The 23,794-nt window shown below is 52.5% G+C and overlaps 2 protein-coding genes across 22 annotated transcripts in view; both read left to right on the top strand.

Moving 5' to 3' along the window:
* The window catches only part of BTRC (beta-transducin repeat containing E3 ubiquitin protein ligase), a 119,488-nt gene extending 105,245 nt beyond the window's left edge, over positions 1-14,243 (top strand). For all 21 annotated transcript variants that reach the window (XM_067001015.1, XM_067001019.1, XM_067001020.1 and 18 more), the window contains 4 exons: positions 1,845-1,955; positions 2,585-2,663; positions 5,911-6,104; positions 7,138-14,243. In XM_067001015.1, the coding sequence (XP_066857116.1) occupies positions 1,845-1,955; positions 2,585-2,663; positions 5,911-6,072 (352 nt within the window). In that variant the 3' untranslated portion in view covers positions 6,073-6,104; positions 7,138-14,243. The remainder of the gene's footprint in view (positions 1-1,844; positions 1,956-2,584; positions 2,664-5,910; positions 6,105-7,137) is intronic.
* A 2,034-nt stretch (positions 14,244-16,277) lies between these two features.
* LOC106030304 (solute carrier family 2, facilitated glucose transporter member 9-like) lies at positions 16,278-23,289 on the top strand. Its single transcript, XM_048060408.2, is given in 13 exon segments — positions 16,278-16,503; positions 17,197-17,295; positions 17,683-17,843; positions 17,925-18,049; positions 18,254-18,399; positions 18,469-18,601; positions 18,915-19,102; positions 19,224-19,247; positions 19,249-19,335; positions 20,448-20,549; positions 21,102-21,177; positions 22,441-22,568; positions 22,677-23,289. Coding segments are annotated over 13 exon segments (1,716 nt in total). The 5' UTR covers positions 16,278-16,371; the 3' UTR covers positions 22,992-23,289.
* The last annotated feature ends 505 nt before the right edge of the window (positions 23,290-23,794 follow it).

Consider the following 23,794-nt stretch of genomic DNA (forward strand, 5'->3'; position numbering starts at 1 on the left):
TGATGCGGCTTCCCAGAGCTGCTGGCAATGTCAGGATTGATGGCAAAGAATGGAAACACATGGCACAAAAGTTCCTGGCACAAGATTGCTCTTTAAACCTTTCTGCGCCAGTTCATTTCTGGCATTGTCCATCCATTTTGCAGTTCTTGGGAGACTTAATGCTTTCTGACCAGCCAGAGTGCCTTTGGCTGACCTTTGCCATGGATTTGCTTGCTCTGACCTTGTCTGGTGTGCTGGTGCTAGTGTCAGAAGTACTGGGATCTTCACAGATTCCTGCAAGGTTAACTTCATAGCCTAAAGAATCATCTTCTGCTCCTCTGTGGCTTCAAATGTATGCACAGAGTGACCCTTTCCCAGTACAGCAAACAAAAAGGTCTGTTCATTCCTTGGTTGGCCAAAGTGAGGGCAGCTTGTTGCGGCAGGACAGATGAAATGATTATCCACCATCCTTGTGCACACGTCCACTGGATCCGGATTATTCCCTGGGGGATCCCAGGAGTGAAATGCGTGGGGACAATTTATCTCTCTGTCTCTTGAGGAAAACTCACCTGACCCCTTACTGGCTGTGTTTCTTTGGGTTATGTCACCCAGAGAAATCCCATGAACCATGAACCTCACTCCTATGAAGTCCCTGTCAGCCTGAACTCTCACCGAATGAGCGTTCAGGAGCACGTGTGACTGCTTTCTTTCAGCTGTGTGTCAGATGCTGCTACTGAAAGATTGCTGTTTGGCATGAACAGAGCACATCTCACTTAGAGGGAACACCTGTAGACAATACGTGTCAAGAATATCAGTACTTGTACGCAAATAATCTTTCTTTCTTTACCCATGATAATTAGGATTCATGTCAAAAAGCTGGCAAAAGTATGGAAAGCAAACAGCCTTATTTCTTATAACTGTTTCAAGCATTTCTGCCGTATTTTTCGATGTAGTATCTAAGTGTAAAAAATTAATGTATTTTCATTTATTCTCCATGCTAAACATCCTTTACAAAGCCCCAAACTGAGTTTTTTACAGTTGGAAGGATAAGACATTGCTCAGACTGTTACTGGAATTGTCCTGGTTTTGGTGCAAGAAGTTTTTTAAAAAGATTGGGTTAATGGAAACAGGTAGCAGTGAGCCACGGAAATTATTGGTATAACAAGAAGAAAACACATTACAAAATTATAAACACAGACTGCCCATTTTAGCTTATGTATAAGGTGTCTTAATTACAGAGTAGATACACCTTCAGAGAGAGAAAATGACAAATAAAAGGGGCTTGTTAATTCTTGTGCCTTTCACCACTGTATTGATGTCTTAATTTGTCTGACATCAGCCTCCAAGCCAGAAATAGGTGTATAGGGGTACAGAAAGGGGCACGTGCCCTGTGAAGGTGATTTTACCCATTGGAACAAGCTGCCAAAGGACTGGTGAGTCTCCTTCTCTTAACATCTTCAAATCAAGGCTGGATACTTTTGTGGAAAACTAACTTCAGTAAAATAAAGTTATGAGGCTCCCTAAAAGATAAGTGGGAGTCTTGTGTGTGTGTCTTGTGTTGCTAGGGGAGTAGGTGGTAGACATGACTGGTCTTAAGATGTTCGGATCTCTGAATCATTTCCTATGTGATACTGTAACATACCAGGGTCATGTTGAAAAACACACATCAGATTCACTGCAGGAAAAGGAGTGAATATAGGTTGTTTCTTCTTTGTTGTTTTATCATAAATTATATAAATCATATAAATTATATAAATTATTCCAAGTTTCCATTAACGAAAAGCAAAGACCAAATGTTTCCTTGTAATAATCAGATATTAGATATTTCCTTGTAATAATCAGATATACTTCCTAATCTTTTCCAGGCTATGGGATATCGAGTGTGGGGCATGTTTACGAGTACTGGAAGGCCACGAAGAGCTGGTGAGATGCATACGCTTTGATAACAAGAGGATAGTCAGCGGGGCATATGATGGGTGAGGCTGTCAGTGCCGTTAATACGTTCCATCCTCCTCTTTCTCTGTGTTTCACATCCCACTTTGCTGGATCTTCCTTATGAAAATTAGACTCTGTCTGTCACACCAAGAGGTTCTTTTCCTGGCCAGTAAATCAGGACGATGCCACAAAGTACACCTGTTTTTTGTTGTTGTTGTTTTTTTTCTTGCTTTTTAAATAAGTCAGTGTTATTTCATGTGTGTGGTTCATTTATTTAGCTTGTAAGAATATCTGGCAGACTAGACGTGTAACATCTTCTAGCTGAACCATTGGTAAGAACAATTTTTACCATCTGTGGTTGTCTTCTGGCCCATTTGCCATTAGGGACTAGTGTCTGCACTAACCCTCCAACATGTTTCTTTTCGTTATTATTACTTGACTTTTATATGTTTTACTTTGTTGACAACATATTCTTTTCTCCCGTTAAGCTCTGTGAGCTTTACAAAGGGGAAGTGCAAGAACCATGTCTCAAGAGCAGTATTTCTGTAGTTTTCCATGGATGGCTGTATCAGCTAAGCTGTGCTAACAGTTCTTTTTTTTTTTTGTCTGTGAGCACTTGATCTTTTCTTTTTGACAGAGCCATGGTGTTTTTCTATTTATTCACTACTAGGAAAATTAAGGTATGGGATCTTGTGGCTGCTTTGGACCCCCGTGCTCCAGCAGGGACCCTCTGCTTGCGAACCCTTGTGGTAAGAGCTTTTGGTAGGGGTGGTGGAGGGAGCAGAAAAGTGTTCTTGCTCAGGGCTGTCTTGAGCCATGAACATTTAAGTCAGTTTAGCACCAATCTGCAGGTTCTAAGAATCATTTCCAGGGATCTGGCTTCTTTGGGTGTCCGACCCTTACTTTTAATCTTGCAGGCTGTAACGGATTAAAAGTTAACACCTGTGGAGGTTTCATTCACTTTTCAAGAGTTTTGTTCTGTGATTTGAAGTTAATAACTAAATCATTTTTGAGACTAGTCTTTACTTTAGCCTGTATGTACCTCATGATGTAGCAGTACATGTTGTTGTGAGTTGTTGACAGGAAGTTTCTTAAAGAAAAGTAGTACATTCCAAATCGGAGGAGAAAAAATAGTAACAAAAGCAACCTTTTCATTGCTTTTAACTGTCTTTTGGGTGTTTAAGGAAACAAAGGCTAAGGACTAGAACAGACAGTGAAATTGCTTCATCCTTAAACAGTGACTACTACTTTAATGCTCTCCAGTGATATTTAGTGCAGGTCTGATGACGGTGTGGTAAAAATGTCATTGTGTGAGTGTTAACAACGGGCGCAGTCATGCTTAACAGTGCCTTTGCACTGGTCTTGAAATAATGTGGGAAGGTTTTGACAAAAATGCCTGCACATCCAAGGCCATGGGATGGTTCCTATAAGCATTCCTCCATCACGTTCACCCCAGAAAACATGTACTGCTGCTGCTCTGATAGACTTGCCCTGGGGTTAAAGGAAGATCTCAGTCCAGTACGGTATTCACTTTGAAAAAAAAAAAAAAGTACTGAATTATTATTTTCTTTTAGAAAAGAAATTTCGGGATGATGTTGGATACATTAGACCTTTTCGTGCAGTGGCCTGTGACCATTGTGTGTGCTCTAAACCAAGATCATAGTGAGGGTGTCTGATCCTCTAAAGGTGTGGTTACTTCTCATCAGCTGGGCTGCTCTCGCTGACCTTCTGCACAGGCATCTACCACCTGAACTGCTACTGTTGCTGTAGATTTTCATAGATTTTGTAGATTTTTTTGGTATTTTACTTCACACCTTGCACAGGCTGTGTGGGTTACTGTGACTCAGCTGACAGGCGGTCGATCATTAAGCCACACTAACTCTTCCAGTCATATTTAGACCGAAAGCTGCAGAGTAGGAGTCTGTGAGAGCCTTGGATGCCTGCAGGTACTACGTTGAAAAACCTTCTTGGTGGCCAGGTAGAATGGCAAATAATTTCTTGGCCGAAATCCAGAAAACCCCTTTGTCTTCAGCCATCCGGTTGCAAAGTATGGAATAACTCCGTGCCCATGAACACTTTTATCCCAAGAGTCTAAGACTTCAGCTTGATATCGGTAGTGTTCTTGCTCCAGCCTGAGACAAATGTGTGCCTAGTAACCTGTAGACTTAATTTAACTGGTGTGATTTCCTCTGCATTTTCCAGCAGTGGACAGCCAAAGTGCCCCAACTAATTATATTATAAATCAGAAGCGGTGGGATGGAAACACTGTAGGAATCTCAACACATGGATCCTCATAAATCCCTGTTTGATAGCAATGGGGGGGCCAGAAGAGGAGGGGCAGAGGAGGCTGTTGTAGTGCTTTTAGGGCTTTTCATGTTTATGACAACAGGGCGTCCTTATACCCGCTTACCCATGTTTTTTTTTTTCCTCTCTTCCCTCGGCCTCCAAAATTAAACCTGGCTGCACAATGAACATCGTGAGTCTCCTGCTGCTCATGTTCAATTTTCAAACAGTAGGAGGAAAGTGCACAGATAACAAATGCTCGCTGCATGCCAGGTCCCTTCCGTTAGCTGGAACAGCGGCCGCCTGAGTTTGACAGAAGCTTTCCAAGCGCAGAATAAGTGCAGCTTTCCTCATGAGCTAAAAAGTCCGGGTCCTTTTCAAAGCAGTTTTTAGAAGTACCTCTCTCTTGGTGTCCTTGAGAACGGTCCCTCAGTGGATCTGACAGTTGTAGTGATACTTTTAGCAAGAACCTCTTCGCTGATATAATATAGAGTCGAGTCTGGAAGCACATTTCTCTTTGAAATAGGTGGGAAGATAGAAAGTGGTTCTAAGACAAATTGGGGTTATTGTTATTTGCTTAAAAGACCAGGGAGGTCTGAATAGCTTGAGTTTTTTTTTAAAATGTCATAGAAATGGAATCAGACTTTGGAGTATGTGTTTGTTTTCAGTTAGCTTAGAGATTCAGAGATGCCCTTTAAAACAGCTGTTGTGTTCTCTCTGTGCTTTTCAAACTGAGCTGTATTTTCAGAGTCCTGTGCCATAAGACAGATTTCCCATTTAGTAGCTAGTAATTCTCTTTTGTCTAAATATTTGAAAAAATGATATTTTCAATATTAAAACACTTGTAAGCATTTTTTCCAGACCCCGGGCCTCTTACAACATGTAGACACTCCAGAGGAATACATATTAATAGAAGAGAGAGGGCTTGTCCCACCTGCATGGTTTCTGTTCCCTTCCGACTTAGGTGGATGCTCCTGCTCGCTCTTGCAGCAGTAAGCACCAAGAACAAATAGCCGGCACAAAAGGGAAAGCATAGTGGATTTGCTCTGTGATATTCAGGATCTTGCCGTTACCTCCTGTTAATTACAGGCTGAACTCTTGCCAAATCGTCATGCCATTTCCACTCAGCCTCAGAGCAGAATGCAAACTGCCTATAAAGAATGCCCTTTCTGGTTCATATTTTTAGAACTGCTTAAGAGGAATTATTACGGTGTCACTGGACTTTACAACAGGCTCCTTAGTGTCCTCCAGTATTAAGCTCTTCCCTCTTCTGCAGTAGTAATGGTGCCAAGTCTTGTCTGCGAAATTCTTGTCTCTCCCCCTGTAACCTCCTGCATCTGGGAGTGCTGTGATTTCAGGAAAGAATTTTGCCATAAAACAAGGAAGAGACTGCTCCCATCAGCCTCACCAGGCTGCTCCCTGTGGTGGAGAGAGCTTGGTTTGTTCTGCGCTGTGAGTTACCAGGACTGAAGGAGTGATAAGTAAATGTAACATGAAATTCCTGTGAGCCAAGAACATGATATGGCAAACTCGTTTCACTGAAGATGGTTTAGTTTACACTACGTGATGTGGAGGCACAATGTGTCATACAGAGTTTTCTGACTGAGGAATTAATATAGTGCCAGAATCCCAGCCCAGGTTTTTCTTTCCTGCTCCATCCTAGGTGCCAGCAGGTTTGTGAGTTAACATGCTGTGTCTTCCACTTGCTTTTAGGAGCATTCTGGGAGAGTCTTTCGACTTCAGTTTGACGAGTTCCAGATTGTTAGCAGCTCACACGATGACACCATCCTCATCTGGGATTTTCTGAATGACCCAGCTGCCCAAGCAGAATCCACTCGTTCCCCGTCCAGAACGTACACTTACATCTCAAGATAAATAACACTACACTGTACCTCACACTCGCACAGGTAAAAATAATAGTAATAATGATAATGATAATAATAATTAAAGAGGCTCAGAGATGACACTGGACATAATATGAGCATGCTGCTTGAATGCCTAGCTGAGTCTATCAGTAATTCTCCTCTTGGTTGCACAATAACTGCAGCGACCTGTGAAAGGACAGCAAGGATTCTGATACCTTAGAACGGGGTCTTTATCCTAGGATTTGTGGCATGTGGTGCCTGTGAGTTTTCTGGAAGAACTCCTCCTCTGTCCATCATCATCAATAATTAAATCAGCTATCACTGCTGTCCAGAAGGAAGAAGAGTTTCTGCAGAGCGAGCAGAGCAGCTGCCGCCTAACAAGGGGATGCAGATGGCCTGACCCTGGGCAGTTGTAACCAGGCAGGAGTGTTTCGCCAAGAAGTGTCAGCTTTATTCCCTCCCGCTGAAGTGGTGACCATTCTTCTCGCTCTGCAGCAAGCTGATTCAAGAGAACAGTTTGGCTAAGGGGGGAGATACTGAGGCCCAAGACCTGGCAAATTAAATCGAGATGCATCAATATGCAAAATCATTTACTGACAGGGCCAGCCCTCCTCCTTTCTACTACAGCATGGCTGTTAAATTGCTCATGTCAGAGCCTGGCTGGTCTGCTCGTCACCTTACCTTTTTGTCTTGGCCAGCACAACGTGGGGAGGAAATTGTGGTTCTTATGTTTGGGTCATTTGCAGAGTGGATTTGATGTCTGTCAGCGGAGTGGGATGGCGTGATTGCCCACTTTGATGGGTACCACTGCTGTTAGTGACTTTAGAAAAAAGGCAGATGAGCTGACAGGCTTCTGCAAGGGAATGTTCACGATGACATTTTTCCATGAAAATGCTCTGTCCTGGAGCACATCCTATATCCTGTTTGATGAGTAAATATACAGTGATGCTCCAGAGCTGTCACATCAGCTACTTTGATTTTCTCAAACACTCTGGTCAATCAGGTGTTCTTTTAAATCATTAAAAGGCTTAGTACAAATGGGGTTTATTTGGTTTGTTCTGTTTTTTGTTCCCAGGACTCATTTAAGCTGCAGTATTTAAATTATCTGCCAATGCCAGGACAAAAGAACTATCCACGTAACCAATACTTGCTGAAGAGAGAAGCTCTCAGACTCGTTTCTGGAACAAAGTTGGCATGCGGTTGATCTCAGACAGGGTCTACTCAGCGCGGCTGACTGCTAAAGTGCTGCTATATCAGAAGATGACTTTTATCTTTCATGAACAATTAACATTTTTAAACCTTCCCATCCCTTTCCTCCCTCATCCCCATCTTCCTGTTCACTCCTCTCCCCTTTACCCTGTTTGGTTCCCCTCCAAACCCAGTCACAGATGTCCTGTGAATATATTTAAGATGTTGCCAGAATGTGTTGCTTTGCTCTTAAGCAGAAGACTTATAGCCACAGTGCACCCTGCTGGGAGAGTCACTCCAGGGTGGGTGGGGAGGAGGCTGCTACTCTCAGACTGAAATCAATATCCATTGCTAGGCCTTTGTAAAAGCATTCGACTCTGAAGAGCAAGAGAAACGTGTATAACAGCCAGACCAGGGCACCCCCTTCCCTGCGGCTTTTGGCTGTTCTGACTACAGACCTATTCCTTTGGAGAGAGGACCCTTGAAATTTGACTATTATGAGCTAAATCCATCTCTTTCCTCTTCTGCCTGCTCCGCTAACCCTTTGGAAGCTGGATGTGTATCGTAGTCTCCTTTAACATCTGCTTGGCTGGGGAATGCTAGTCAGTGAGAAGTTAAACACTCTTCTGCCAAAGTCCCAAGCATGAGGGACTGGGGCCGAGGTCCAGTTCCCTCCATCCCAGTGAAACGTTGTCTGAGGACAGTACTTCACTAGCAAAGAGGTGGTTTGTATGAAGGACAATCTTACCCCTGCTGTTCTCCCTGAAGACAGGTGATGGCTTAGGAATCGTTCTGTAAATAGGACGAGGAGGGGAGCTGGACTCTGCTCCTTTCCTACCATCCAAGGGTACAGTCTCCTGGTGATGGCAGGTGGGTAGATGACGGCCGACTTTAAAGACAGTGAAGTTAGAAGCGGTTCCAGGACAACTCTACAGCAGTTCTGGGGCTGGCCTTACTAGAAAGCTCTAGGAGGGAGAGCCTTTGGTGTGCTTCTCTAACCTATGTGCATGCTGCATTGCGGTGTAGGGACACAGGATGATTAGTCCCTTTGCTGATAGCTGAGCTGGATCTTCGCTTTCTGGCCGAGGCTTTTGCAAATTGCTATTGTTTAGGAGATAAAAATAGCCCTGGAGGGTAGGGACATGAGAAAAAACTCTGCCTATCTCCGAACTAGACAGAGAGGTCCGGGGAACATGGCTCTTCCTGGAGAGCTGCAAGGAGTTGCAACAGGCCTGCGTTTGGGTCAGGAAAGTCTGTGCAAATCCAGTCGCTGGCCGTTCCGGGCTGTGCCCACATCTCCCACTGTAGGTCTTGAATAACCCCACTGGGTTATAGCAGGGAGTTGCTCCAGTCTGCAGTGGGAAGTCAGGGCACTTTGTCTCGGGGCTAGGGGAGTTTTAAACAGGCTTTGTAACACCCTCTAAACTTGGAACTTGGCAGATGGAAAATTATATTCAGCTATTCTCATCATCTTCACTGCTATGGAAGCAGTTGCATTGTTTCTAATTGCTTGGGATGCGCTTTTCCCACCAATGAAATTTTGCAAGGAGCTGGGCCCAGGGTCCCCAAAGAGCAGTTCAGAGGGCTTAAATCATTTCGGTGACAGCCAAGATGGATGAGAAAGCAGTGGAGGTATGGAGGAATGGAAAGCAGGTGCGTAGGGTGTACCTGGCACAGTTCCTGCAGCGCATGAGCAGCAGCGTTAAGCACCCAGCTCCCTGGGTTTTCGTTGAGCCTAGAGACTACATCAGTTCAAAAGAGCATCTCAGAGCGTGTGGTGACACTCCTGTTTGAACTATTACTGTAAAAAGGGTCAAACAGGTTAACTCTGCTCTGTTCAGGTAACGTTGACAGCATGACTTATCTCTGCAGAGTCCTAAATGTTCTGAGTGACAATAATAAGTTAATCTACAACTAATTTTGACACTACTTCTGAGCCTAGGAAGGCCGTTTTAGATTTCAGGCAGTTACACATATCAGACATACTGCAGTCCCAAAGCAAAACTGGCAGGGGAGCAGGGAGAATCAAAGTGCACATCCCAGACATCTCTCAGTTGAAGTTCTGCATCTTGTTCTTAACTTCATTTGAACGCTGTTCCTCTAAGTTCAGTTATGACGTGGTCTGCAGCATGGTTGCATATCAGTAGGGGATAAACCTTGGCCTCAGATTTAATAGTTACTTTCCTCACTTTGTCTGGTCATCCTCTGTCCTTTCCATTTAGGTGATTGTAGAAAACACCAATCTGTTACTCCAGCCTCTGAAGGCTGCAGACTTCCTAATATTTTAACTGCGTCTTTGTGGGTACCGCCTGCAAGGATGCATTTTATTTTATTAGTTGCAAGAATTTGGGAGAACCGAAAGACCGACTGGCCAAACAGAGACACCACCACTGCAGATTGTCCATGGTTGTCATAGCCCTGCTGCTCCGTGCTGCTGTTCTGTAACCTCTGGGCACTGTTGGGTATTCGAATGGTAGTTAACCATAGTTTGAACTCTGCTGTATAGAGCTGTTCAAGGTACAGTTTGTGAGCAACAGCTGAAATCTGGTTTTGGCAAACGATAAGAACAGTGTCTCACCGTCCAGAGGGGACTGTGTGGGTACTTGGTACAAACCTGCAGAAGGGCAAGGCTTCCTACCCCGCTCACGAGTTGTACAGATTAGCTGATAGCTAAGAAGGAAACTGAAGTTAACTGATTAACTTGAACTTGAAACTGCCACAGCCTGACATTTGGTGGTGTTCATTGTACCCCCAGGGAGGAGCAATCTGGTAAGTAGATCTCTCAGTGTCAGAAGAGAGTGGCTTTTTCAAATTCCCCCCTTAGGATACATATGCGTGCGTGCGTGCGTGTGTGTGTGTGTGTGTAAGAGTGCATGTGAGAGAGAGGTTTCAGCATGAACCAACTGGGTAATCCCTCAGCTGGGTTGAAGCAATTGCAGAGTTTATAATGAAAAGAGCTAGAACGTGCTTGCAGAAAGGAGATAAAAAGGGGCTAGAAGTGTCTGTGGGCTCTAAGTGTTTGCACATTGCTTTGAAATGAAATGAAATACCTCTGCTGAGTAGAGATCGTCACTTCTCCCATGAGTAGGAAGCTCACGCTAGCCTTCCACCTCGAACTATGGGATCCAAAGTCGTGGAGGTGTGGGACATCAGAGCAGGACAATCCGCTGCGGCCACACCACCTCCTGCTTGTGACTCCTTTGGCAATAGGGCACAGTTTCGCTGCAAATATTTCTCAGCCTCAGAGGAATACAGCTTGCTTTAAAATATGCAAATAGAGAACGGCATGAAGGAATTTGCAGTGAGAGAACTTGTGCGGCTGTCTCCTGGGGAGCAGCTCCCTCTGCTCCTCATCAACCTTCAGGGACAGACACATCGCTGCTGGAACGGAAGGATTCAGGTGACCAGTCGAGAAGTCCATGATCATCAGAAACGCTGAAATGCTTTACACTTGTTTCTAAACTGGAAGCTGACTTGGACCACCATGCTCTACCTACCTGCCTCCTGCTCCAAAGGATCCTTTCTTCTTTTTCCTATTTTTTTTTTATTTTTTGGAACAACACTGAAAAAGCTGGAGAGTACCATGGTATCATGTGCATTTCTCTGCTCCCAGGTATGTGTTTCCTGCCCCTGCCACGTGCTCCTTTCCCAGTCTGAGCAGAGCTCCAGGCTTGGCTCTGAGGTTTTCGGCATCCCGGCTCTGATGGGAAGCACATCTCCAGCTTGGGCTCCTTGCCTAGCTCTGACGGCACCTTCCTTCAGCACCATTTTAGATCTGACTTTCCTGGCTGATGATTCCCAAACTGGCACATTTGTGGTTGATGCGCAGTACTAGCAGCTTTTCCTGGGTAGGGAAGCTGACGAGAAGTGCCGCCAGCCTTCCTACTGCAGACTTGCTCTTGTGGGAGGAGAAGGAGGAGACAACCCACGTGGTTGAAAGCTAGGAAGGAAGTGTGGGGATGGAGATGGACCTCTACGGGAGTGGGGACAATGCTGAAAATAGATTTCTTAGCTTGTGTACAAGGCTCACAAGAACAAAGGGTTTCTATAAGAACATCAGAAATGTCAGGAGGTAATCAGGTATTGCCTCCAGCTGCTGAACTGGCCAGCCGATGCCCCCTTTTGGGTTGCACTGGGGGCACGAACTGGAAGGGTTGGTCTAAGCTACAGTGGCCAAGCGAAGAAGGAACGTTGCCGGGGTCTCCAAGTGGCATGCATGATGCATCTGACATGCTGAGCCTTGCCCTTCTGTTGTCCCCCCCAGAAGCAATAAGCAACAGCTTCCCAGAAGGAAGGGGGAACAGCAAGAGCCCCGGCTGTCCCCAGAGGAGGTCTCCATATGAAATCCCTCCTTCCTCCTGCCAGCAAAGCCCTACTGCACTGCTTGGCATGAGGGGCCTGTCTTTGTCCCCACTTCCAATACCAAAACTCACAGAAGCAACAGGTCCCTTGGGTGCATGCTTTCTGTGCAACCCCAGCAGTGGGCCCAGGGGAGCGGTTGCCTGCTGAGGCTCAGATTTGGCTTCCTCTCCTTTTCCCTTCCCCCTCTTTTTTTTTTTTTTAAATTTTTTTTTTTTTTAATTTTTAATGAGCTATAGACTAACTCCTGGCACATTCCCAAAGCTTCTCTCCTGTGGTGAGCCTTGATACTGGGCCAGAATAAATCGTCCTTTGTCTTGTCAGAAAATTCTTCCCATGACTTTGGGCTTGCTCTCAAAAGCCACTGGGTTTCCCTGTTTGTCCCCGATATCCCCCAGGAGTTGTCACCACCAGTTAATCCTCAGTGATCTTAAACAGATACTCTGAAAATTAGAGGGATGCTGATGTATGTAGATGTATGAACCTTTAATATATTTTAACTGACTCCTAGATAGGTCCCGTTATTAATAACCTATTGCCCTAAAAGGTATCCTGATTCCTGCCCGAGCAGGAAACGAGAGCAGCCATGGCCAGAAAATCAGCCTGAAACGCCAGTCTTCATCACAGGGCACCTTCAGCTCCACACCTGTACCCGAAATAAATTGTCTTGCCTTTACAGACAGTGTTTTAAGCTCTGCGTGCAGGAGGAAGGCTGGCCAGCCTGTCACAGGCTGTTTGCTGGGACTAACGAGCTAACTGTGAGAATTTGGGGGAAATTCAGTGTAAGGATCTGGAGCTGTTTAGGGAGCATAAATGTGCTTTCAGCTGCTTTGTCTTTACCATGTGAGGCGTTGCAGGTCTCAGCCAGCCTACCCACAGTTTTAGCATGGCAGAAAATAATTTGGAGCTGAGCAAAAAGGAGCAGGGCTGGTTTCTCCAGCCATTGACCGTCGGTACCTTCCTGAGAGCCTGCCAGGCCAGCCTGTGCTGCATCACTGCCTGCTCAGACTGAGATGGGAGCGGGAGTGGGAGAGGTGAGAAAGAACATGGTTTCTCCAGAGTTTTTGGGTTGTTACCCTGCTATATTTGTTATCTGGATTCTTAAGTAATGAGTGCTTTGAATTTCGTGATTATGTTACGGTGATGTGTAGTTAATGTACTAATGTTCACTTGAGCTAGGGTCATGGTAACAGTGTGTTTTGTTTCGTTTTCCTTTTTTTTTTTTTTTTTAACTGTTCAGAAAATAACTTAAATACAAAGGTTAAGCTGTGAATCTCTCCTGTTTTCCTTTCGCTGGGAAGGACACTGTCACAGTATCAGGCCTGTGTCTTTGAGCCCCCCGTGTACATGGATCGCACTTCTGGTACAGGGCACCAGAAAAACAACAAGCAAACAACACTTACTCTGAAAACCACAGCATACTTTTTAATTAACAAACTCTCCATTCGTGGCTGATGGCAAATGAGTCTGCCCTGTAAGTCAGGGAGGGGATGTGACTGACGCACTGAGCCCCAGCCGGCCTGCCCATTAAAAAAGGGTGGGAGGGGGAAAACTATAAAGACTTTGTGCTTTTCTGGATACTCCTGCAAGATCCTGGTAGGAGAAGCACAAATTTGTTTTATAAGCTAATCAGAACCCTGCTGTTCAATAATGAGTGAGTAATTGACATATCGCGGCACCGCCATGCAACACAATGGCTGGGGATGCTGACATGCTTGCGGCTCACCCGAATTTCAACGCAAGCACCCTTGCCCTCAGAATACCTTCCTCTTAAAAAACGCTCCGCCGATAGCAACCCTGGATCTTTCCATTTTCCTTAACAGCCCCTTTTAAAACAAAGGCTACCGCGGTTTTAAGACCCTGGCTCCTGGGGTGGCCAGAAAACAAACAAGCGCGGCGCTCCCGCCGCCTCTCTCCCTGCTGGCTCCATTCTTGGCAGCCAGCGGGGGACTGGAGATTGCGACGCCTCCTGCTTTGCTGCAGCGCTGGGAGCGGGGCTCCTGTCACTTCCAATCCCCGTCTCTCCTTCTGACAGGATTCCCAGCGGCCGGCTGCTTTGTTTAGCAAGGGTGGGTTTTTTGTTGTTGTTGTTTTGTTTTGTTTAAAATAAATAAATGCATATATTTACCCCACTTTAACCTTTTCTGTTCCTTCCCTGCTCTCTCCTCCCACTCAGTAATAGGCTTTGAAGAGGACTTGGGGTGACAGGCAGTCGGTCTGTAGTGCAGGATGCAGTTTGGCTTGAGCATCGTGTGGCTGCCCATACCCCAAACGAGAGCACATCCTTCTGGGCATCCCCACCCCATGTCCGCCTGTGCCCAAGGCACAAACACTACAGCAGGTTCTCCCTGTGGGCTATTCCTGGACGTTCCTTAACTGGTCCTTCCCCCTCTTCGATGTCTGAAAGCAAGGCTCAGAGTATTTCTGCCAAATTTCGGGGACAGGGCAGTGCTCCGCTGCAGAGCACAGCCTGGAAAACTTCTCCCAGGAATTCTGGCATCACATCCAGAAGCTCAAGAACCGAAGCACGCGCCTCTTTGAGAATGAAAAGCAATCTCAATTGTAAATTTCCACAGGAAAGGAGTGAACGCCAGGACGGCTTATCTTAAATAGATTCAGTGGTTAATTACCCTTTCTGTTTAAAAATGTGTGCCTTATTTCCACTTCAAATGAAGGAGGAAAGTAATGTTTACCATAGCTTCAAATTAACGGCGTTTGATCAACCTACAGCTTTAAAATGAATTCCTCTGGTGGTGGTGGTTTGGGGTTTGCTTTTGTTTTTTAATATATATACATACATATATATATATATATTTACACACACCCACACTTTCAAGAGTATAGTAAGCTTGTTTTTGGAAAGAGGAAAATTGGTCGGTTTAGACCTGCTGGGCAAATTGATGCAGTTCTTATCAAAAATGTGTAGGACGATTCAGCAGCCAGAGGTGGTGTGGTCTGGGAACCAAATCCTAGTCAGCTGTGCCTGCCCTGGTGTCGGAGGGGAGCCATACAGGTCCTCACCCGTACAGGTAAATGCAGCTGGAGGATGGAGGCAGGAGCTTTCCATTGCAAAACCACAGTTCCCGGGTGCTCTGGGAGGATGGGGCCACCATGATCACAGGACAGTCTCTGTTTCTGGTGATTCAACCCCGAAAAGGCACCACCAACAAATTGCTATGACCTTCCAAGCCATGAAGACGCCTGCGAGCAGCCGTGCCCAGGCTGCGAAGCTCCCTCCAGGCAGGGGAAGCATCCACAGCTGCTAAGCCACACATTTTTTCACCGGGGTTCATTCAAGCCACGTTTTGCTTCCTCGTGGCCTTTATCCTGGCCCTGCCTGGCTGCTGGGTGGGCACCGAGGGGCAGCACCAAAGACCAAGTCCTCTGCGAGGGCTTCACCTCACCCCAGGGGCTGGGGACCAGGCCGCAGCAAGGCCGGGGCGGGCCTGGCGCTGCCAGGAGCGATGGCGGGAGGGCACAAGGGGGCTCCGTGGTCTCCTGGCAGCTTCCCCACCCCAAGGCGGGTGTTTTTAGCCAGGGAGCCCGTGCACGCAGGCAGGAGAGGATCGGGGACACCTGTAAATTAGAGAGACGAGCTCCCTCGCAGCACAGAGCAGCGGGTGTTCCTGCCCCTCATACCGCCATCACCGGGTCAGGTCACAGGAGTGTCTCCAATTAACCCGGCTCCCTGGTGGCCCTTAATTGGCACCCCAGGCTTCCCTCCTCCTCTCGTCCCCCTTCCTCCCTGGCACGTGTTGCTCACCTGCTAAACCTCCTCTCCCAGCCGCTGCTGGGGACTGGCACCAGTAACCCCAATTCACCCCTAAATCAGGGCGGTGGTGACCCCCGGCTTGGGGCAGCGTCTGGTAAAGGTGATGGCCCGGTGGAGACACGGGGAAACTGAGTCAGAGCAAGACTTGGAGCTGGCACCATCCCTTGGGAAATCCCAATGCCAGCAGGCCGGGAAGGGCTCCTAGGGGCAGGGTAAAGCTCTGGTGACTCTGAAGGGAGCCGGAGGTGAAGCCGGAGGGAAGGGGCAGGATCTGGAGCATCCCGCGTGGGAGGACGAGGCGCCGGCTCTGCCTGGCCCCGAGGCCTTGGGGTGCCCGTGGGGCTCTCCCAGCCCCGTCCCGTGGGACCCTCCCGCGGTGGGGCCAGCCGGCCGGACCCCTCCCTTTTAATCCCTCGGAGCTGTTGCCAGCCTGGCTTAGTGGGGTCCCCATCCTTTCCACTGGCTGTTCGGCAAATTAAGAGCTTGCTATTAGGCTGCTAATTAAAGGCACTTCATTAGCAGCGGGGGAGGCAGCTTCTGGCCGCAGCAAAATTGGATTCCTCTGAGCTGCCATGAGCCGCGTCTCTCCTCTCTGGGGCTGGGGGCTTTGCCCTGGGGCTGGGGGCTCTGCCACCCCCCTGTCCCACAGGGGTAGCTGCCCCGATTCACGGCCACATCGCGGTACGTGGGTTACCAGCCCGCCTGCCCCAAGTCCCAGCGGATGGGATGCTGCTGCCCCACAGCCTGATGTGGTGGGGGGAGGCTCAGGGGGCTGATGGGGGTGTTGGGAGATGGGGGACCCCCCCTCCACCCCCAGCCTCTGCCCCACAACTGGCCCCAGGGCCACCCCTACCTGCAAGGTGCCCCAGCGAGGCGGGGAGGCCCCCGGACTCCTCCTCCAGCTGCTTAGGAGCCTCCAATGAGTCCCGGGGACACCCAGGCGGCCTCCCCTTCTCTCCCTTCCCCTCTCCCTCCTTCTTCCAAGTAAAAATGGGAGAGAAGAGCCAGGCACTGGGGCTGTCTTCCTCTCCTCCTCCTCATCCTCTCTCACCCGATTCCAGCCGCAGCCTCAGCCCGACAGATGGGAAAGGGACCCCGGACCCCGGCAGGGGCATCACCAGGGTGAGCTTTGATGGGCAGGGGGCTGCTGGGCTGGGGGGGCTGCCCCATCCCCGCTCCCCGTGTGTTCCATGGTGTGCTGCCTCTCCCCGAGCCCCTGGCCTGACCCCCCCCATTCCCAGCTCAGGATTCCTGGTGGGATCAGTGGGGATTTGGCATGCGTGAGCCGGGAGCTGCTGGGTGCTGTGGATCCGGCTACTGGGCTTGGGGGGGTGCTCGGGGAGAGACGAGGCTCTTGGGGTTGGGGTTTGGGCACTGGGGTGTGCTGCTGCTGCCGGGGATGGGGGCACAAATTTGCTCATCTGCCCTGTGACAGCACTGTCAGTGTCAGGCCATGGGTGGCTCGCTGCAGCAGGCAGCAGGGTGCAGCACCCAGGGGTGCCCTGCATGCCTCTCAGCTCCTGCTGGGTGAAGGGGGGGTGTCTGTGGGGTGTCCCTCGGCAGCCATCGGCACCCCACAGCATGGACACCCGTCCTGCCTGTCCCCCCAGCCCCAGTGGAGGCACTGATGGAGGAGAGGCGCTGGGAGATGGGTGCGTGTGGGTCTGCTGGGCTGGGGGTGGCAGGGAGTGGTGCCCAGCGGGGGGGCTCCCCGGGGCTGGGGTCTTGGCTTGGGACAGGGACATCCCTGCCCCTCTCCTGATAGAAATGGGGCGGTGGCCCAGGGTGGTGCTGATCCGCCCTCCTCTCCCCCAGCGCCTCACCTTCCCCCTGCTCTCGGTCACCCTCCTGGTGTCCTTCGGCTCCTCCATGCTCTACGGCTACAACCTGGCTGTGGTGAACTCGCCGGCAGTGGTAAGGGACGGGGCGGCCTTGCTGGGAGCAGGGCACAGTGGTGGGACCCCAGCCCCATGCTGAAATGCTGGCTTTGCCCTCAGACTGTGCCCCAGGGGGAGCAGCCCAGGGACCAGGGCGGCGTGCGAGGGATGTAGGACCTTGGGCTGGTATCACCCCCTGGAAGGCAGGGCTGGGGAAGCCCTCAGCAGCTGCTCCAGCTCTACGGGGGCCCTCTAAGACATCCTTAAACCCCGCTGGCACTGAGGCTGCCTGAGCAGCCAGAGCAGCACACCCCAGTCATCCCCACCTGTGACCTGCCTTGCCCTGCGTTTCCCCTGGGGGCTGCCTTCCCACCTCCCCCTTTCCCTACTACATTCGGTGCCCGTGTCTCCCTCCACCCCGCAGCACATAAAGGCTTTCTACAACGCCACCTGGTCCCGGCGGTACGGGCACGGGCTGGCCCCCGGCCTCCTCACCCTCCTCTACTCGCTGACCGTCTCCACCTTCGCCCTGGGCGGGCTGGGGGGCTCCTTGCTGGTGGGGCTGCTGGTGGCACGCTACGGCAGGTAAGGGGGTGGCGTGGCACGGGTGGCCCCGAGGGCCGGGACGGGGCCGGAGGGGCTGCCCCGCTGCCTGTGCCCCGCTAGGAGCGGCACCCTCAGCCGCAGCGCTCTGCTCGTCCTCCTGGCCGGCGGCTTCATGGGCTTCAGCAGGGAGCTGGAGTCCCCCGAGATGGTCATCATCGGCCGCTCCATCACGGGGATCCACGCAGGTGGGTGATGCCCAGGCAGGGGGGCTGCAGCCCTTTCCCAGGGCACCGGGGGGGCTCTGAGGGGCAGACGGGGTCACCTCGCTGGCCACAGGGTCCCCTGCTGCAGCTGAGCTGAGTAGGGCAGGGAGCGTGCCGGGGCGGGGGGGGGGGGCTCATGGGTACCCTTCTCCTGGCTGTGTCTCCCATCTATGTCCCCTCTCCCAGGTATCTGTCTCAGCGTGGTGCCCCTCTACCTGGGAGAAATCGCCCCCAAGAACCTGCGGGGCTTCCTGGGCCTCATGCCCAGCATCTTCATCTGCCTGGGGGTTTTCTCCGCGCAGGTGCTGGGCCTCCCGGAGCTGCTGGGCAAGGTGAGCGTGATGCCCTCAGCCTGCTCCCGCGGCCCCCGCTCTGTCTCTCCGTGACACGTCCTGTTCCAGGACAGGTACTGGCCCCTGTTCCTGGCAGTGGTGGTGGTCCCTGCCTCCCTCCAGCTCCTGCTGCTGCACTGCTTCCCCGAGAGCCCGCGGTACCTGCTCATAGAGAGGAACGATGTCCGCGGGGCCACTGAGGGTGAGGGGGTGTCCTGGGGGGGGGGGGTGTCCAGCTGTGGGAGGCGATGGGTGCTGCTCCAAGGTCTCCCGAGACCAGGGCGCACCCTTGCAGCATCCTTCCACACCCAGCCCCAACAGCCCAGCCCCAAACCTTCCCAGGCGCACTGTAACATTTCCGTGGTGCCCATCACCCCGGTGTCAGGGCATCTCCCCAGGGGAGCTCAGCCTCGGGGGCTCAGGGAGGTGTTCTGGTCAGAGCCAAACCCACGTCCCTGCCCCACGCCGTTCCTATGGGCGTCCACGCTCCTCCACGAGCCCCGCGCTCCCCGCAGCGCTGCGCCGGTTCCTGGGGACGCCCGACGTGCGGGACGCGGTGCAGGAGATGGAGGAGGAGCAGCGGTCGCTCTCCTCTGCGCAGACGGTGTCCGTCTGGCAGCTGCTGCGGGACCGCTCCGTGCGCTGGCAGACGCTCTCGGTGGCGGTGGTGAACGCCGGCATGCAGCTCTCGGGGATCGACGCTGTAAGTCCTGCGGGGTCCTCACCTCGAGACCCGGCTCTGCGGGGGCAGAGCTGAGACCTGGCAGCTCGTTGCACCCTCCCTGAGTGCCCCCCGCTCATGCCGAGCCCCCCGTTCCCGACAGATCTGGTTTTACACCAACACCATCTTTCGAGAACGCGGGGATCCCCCCGTCCCAGATCCCCTACACCACCGTGGGCACCGGCGCCGTTGAAGTTGTTGCGGGGCTGGTCGGGGTGAGTGACGGACGGACAGATGGACAGACAGACACAGCCCCTCTGCGCCCGGGGGCTTGTCCCCAGCATCCAGCCCCATCAAACCGGGGGGGGGTGGACGGACCCCAAATACCATCTGTGCCACAGCGCTGCCGCTTTGCTGGGTGGTGGTGGGGGCAGAGGGACTGGCAGGGAAGTAGGGGGGGGAGAATGGGTTGGGGAGGGCTCGGTTTTGGGGGATCACATTTAGAAAAGGTGGGAAAACTGGGGCTGAGCAGGGAGTTTGGGAGGGACGCCAGGCGGGCAGCAGGGCCGGGGCTGACGGAGGGGGCTAAGCAGTTTGTTCTGGCTCCCGATTTCATTGTCACTTGGTTAGCAGAGCCGCACATCCCCATCTGCCCCCCAGCCACGCACCGGCCCGCCCCGGGGCTGGCAGCCCCTGCCCACCCCCCCCACCCCCCCGCCAGCCCTCATTTAGCTGGAGAGTTAGCACTGGGCCAGGCAGATTTATGGCCCTCGTCCCATCTGCGAGTGTCACCCGGGGCCAGCCCGAGCCACCCGGCATTAAATCCGCTCCCTGACAATTAGAGAGATGGATGGGGGGCGGCCGCTCCCAGAAAAAGAGGGGCAGAGCGGGGGCCGCCCCCCTCTCCCCATAGCTCAGCCAGCAGCAGGGGGGGGGCACCCCCATCCCCAGCCGCCCCCGGCCCCTTGTAGGGTGCCCCCAGCCCCTGGCGTGCTGCCCAGCCCCGCAGCCCCCCCACTGCTGGGGAGCAGCCCCGCCAATGGCCCCCGACGGAGGTGCCGAGATTGGTTATAAAATTGCAGGCATTTGTTCTGCTGTCAATACCCTGCCTGCTCCGGCGGCCGCCGCGCCGCCTCCCCGCATCCTGCATCCTCTGCCCCCAAAAGCCACCTCTGCTCGGCCGGGGACCCCGCTCACCCCACGGCCCGGGAGCAATTCCCACGTTCCCGGCTCCAAACGGGATGGGAAAAACCCTCCGGGATGTCCCCATCCCCGGGTGCCACCAGGAGCATCCCACGCCTGCAGCTGGATCTGGGGTTCAAGGGATGTCCCCGTCCCCGGGGGGGTGTCCCCATTGCTCCCTTTGGTTTCTGCTCTCCCTCGGCAGTGCTTCACCATCGAGAAGCTGGGCCGGCGGCCCCTCATCATCACTGGTTTCTGTGCCATGGGCGTCTGCTTGGCGGGCATCACCCTCTGCCTGCTGCTGCAGGTAGGGCCCGGCCACCGCCAGCTCCTGGGCTATGGGGCAGGGCCGGGAACGGGGCCCTGGGCACCTTAATTAGGGCTGGGTATAGTGAAGGGATGGGTTCTCCCTGGGGATGGAGGGGTGTGTGTGGGTTTAAGGGCTGAGCTGGCTCTTCCGAGCAAATTTGTTTTCCCTTCAAAGTTAAAGGGAAGGAAAACTCAGAGCAAAGAAAAGAAAAAAAAAAAAAAAAGGATCAGAAAAATCTTGCTGCTTCTGGTAGCTTCTTCTGCACAAGGAGTTGTTGCCAGCGAGGCAGCTGCTAAATGCCCGGGCAGGTGGAGAGGTCGGAACCCTCCTCCCTCTGACTGTCCCGCAGCCCCGGGGACATCTCAGCATCACGGAGCTTGGCTGAGGCCAAATCCCACCGGTTTTGCCCCAAACCGCCCATGACTCTCCTATATATTCTGTGTCCCGCGGAGGTGGTCGAGGCCACCGTCCTCCAGGGCCACCGCTGAGCCGCGGCACGAAGCCCCGTGCTGGGGACGCGGTGTCCCACCGCCCCGTGTCCCCTCGCAGACCGCCCTGCCCTGGACGCGCTACGTCGCCGTCGCCTGCGTGGTCGGCATCATCGCCGGCTTCTGCATGGGACCAGGTGGGTCTGCGGAAGGAGCAGGGGCGCAGGGGGAGCAGGGAGCAGCACGGAGCTGGGCTTGCAGGTGGGGGCAGCAGGAGGGACGGACCGGCACCCCGTCCCCTTCCCCATGGCCGGGTCCTGGTTCATCTTGCTGCACCTCACAAGGCCCAGAGCACACCCCACCTCCTCCCAGCACCTCCAACCATGGTCCACGCTTGGAGGAAGCCCCGGCAGCCCCCCAGAGGTGTAACCCACTCCCACCATGGCGAGCATCCTCCTGCCCTCAGGCAGGTGTGGGTGCGGGACCGCGCTCCAAAACCGAGGGGTGAGACCTGGGCTGCTTTACCCAGCTGATGTATTAGCAGAGCTGTTAGCGGATCTGTAATTCATCCTCAGCCCAGACTTTATTCACTGTAATTACATCTTTAATTAGGATTTTAATGGCTCATTGTTCACAAACAATGATGAATAGGACTTTTAAAACAAAAAAATACATATCTCTATTCTGGGCGAGCTGTGAGTAAGAGTCCATCAGGGGCTCCGCTCCTCCCGGAGTTGTTACCACTTCGCTTCCTTGCTTGTTTTCTCCACCACGGCACCCTTCCTAAGGGGGTCCCAGACAGTCCTGTCCCCGACACTGGGACCCTAGACAGGTCCCCAGGGCAAATCCAACCCCTGACAGGTCCCCGTGTGCTGGGGACGTGTGCTGGACCCCGAATCCTGTCCCCCAGCAAAGGGGTAGTCCTGGAGCCTGGGCTCCTGGCTGGGCTAACACCGGCCAGGAGGGGCTGGGTCCTCCCGGGAGAAGTGGCCAAAACCTGTGCCCAGTTTTTAAAGCCTCGAGCCATCGTTTCCAGTGGTGCTGTTTTTTGATTTCACAGTAAGAGCTGGGAAAGGCTGGCTGGAAAAGTCCATTTCTGTGGCCTGCAGGAAATTCAGATGCTCGGAAATGTGGTTGTTCCTTTCCTGCCTAAAGCAGGCCATAGCATCAGAACTGTTATCTGTGGAATAGAAGGAAATGTTCTAGACTGTTTTGACCAAGGAAGGGTGGGAACGACATTATGGAGGGCACCAGGAAGGCATTTCAGCGTGCCTGAGGTCTCTGTGAGATTTCCTACAGCAGCATTTAGGCAAGTGGTAGCAAAAAGAGGCTCAGATGAAATCCTCCACCTTGAATTTGACTCAGTCTGAAATTCCCAAGTCCAGCAATCAGGGGGCTGTCACCCGGGGTGCCCAAGGGGGCCTGACCCCACACCCCTGACCCGTCCCTTCCCTCCGCAGCCGGTGTCCCCTTCCTGATGACGGCCGAGCTCTTCACGCAGTCCCACCGCCCGGCCGCCTACGTCCTGGGGGGGTCCCTCAACTGGCTCTGCAACTTCACTGTCGGCTTCATCTTCCCCTTCTTGCAGGTACCAGCCGGGGGGGCTCTGGGGTGGGATGGGCACAGCCCCTGCTTCTCCCCCGGGGCACCGCAGTGCCTGCCTGTCGGCCCCATCCCTGCTCTCCCCCGTCCCCAGATGTCAGCCGGAGCCTTTTGCTACCTGGTTTTCTGCGGCGTCTGCCTGCTGGTGGCCCTCTACGTCTACCTCATCATTCCCGAGACCAAGAACAAAACCTTCATGGAGATCAGCCGCACCTTCGCCACCCGCCGCGCTGTCCTCCCGGCGTGCCGCGGGGGGATGCTGAAGCTCCGTGGCTATGGGGCCTTGGAGGGCAGTCTGGAGGGATCGGGATCGGGGTCAGGATCGGGATCAGGATCAGAACTGGGATCAGGATTGGGATCAGGATCAGAATTGGGATCAGGATTGGGATCAGGATCCGGCCTTGCCTGACCTCCCCACACTTTGGGGTGCAGCAAAGCCCCGGGGTGCATCCCAAAACGGGGGGCACTGGGCACATGGGGACAGGGACTGGTCCAGAGCGGTGCCCAGTGCCTGGTCCCAGCACCTCCACCCTCCAGCTGCCGAAGGGACACTGGTGAAAGCAGGGTCACGGCTCCCCAGCATCGTCACGTCCCCCTCCGCCTCCCTCCCGCCTCGGCTGCTCTCGGCAGCAGAACAGAGCGGTAAATATGTGCAGCATTACATATGTATAATGGAGTGTAAATAACCCCAAAAAGTGCATTGTAAATAGACTCCAAGTTTATCCTTTATTAATGAGGCACTGAGTGCCCTGCTGTTTTAGAGCAGCGAGACTTTCATAATATCAAAACCTAAATTACACTTGTGTCTCTCATTCCCAGCAAACGACAGCATCATTTCAGGCCTCTTTGCCACTTGTATTTATTTATCCTGGTATTTATTTATCCCTCCCACCCGGCGTGCTGGGCAGCTCGGGAGATGCCCCCTGCCCTCCGCGTGGCTGGCAGTGACCCCCCCGGGAGCAGCCCCCATCCCCGGGTCCTGGCTTGGCCGAGGGATGTGGCTGCTGCCCCATGGCCAAGGATTGCTCTGTGCTGGCTGGTGAGGTGGGACAGGCCTGGGAAACCTGGTAGGAGCCCCCCTGCCCACGGCTTCAGACACCACCAGAGCCTCAAGTTCCCTAATCCCAAGGATGGGAGGTCACTGGTAAAAATCCTATGGTGCCTTTTGGGGGCATTCACTCTTGGGGACCTTGGGGACCTTTCTGAGCGCTC

Source organism: Anser cygnoides, chromosome 7 (genome assembly GCF_040182565.1).
Source record: "Anser cygnoides isolate HZ-2024a breed goose chromosome 7, Taihu_goose_T2T_genome, whole genome shotgun sequence".
Lineage (NCBI taxonomy): Eukaryota > Metazoa > Chordata > Aves > Anseriformes > Anatidae > Anser > Anser cygnoides.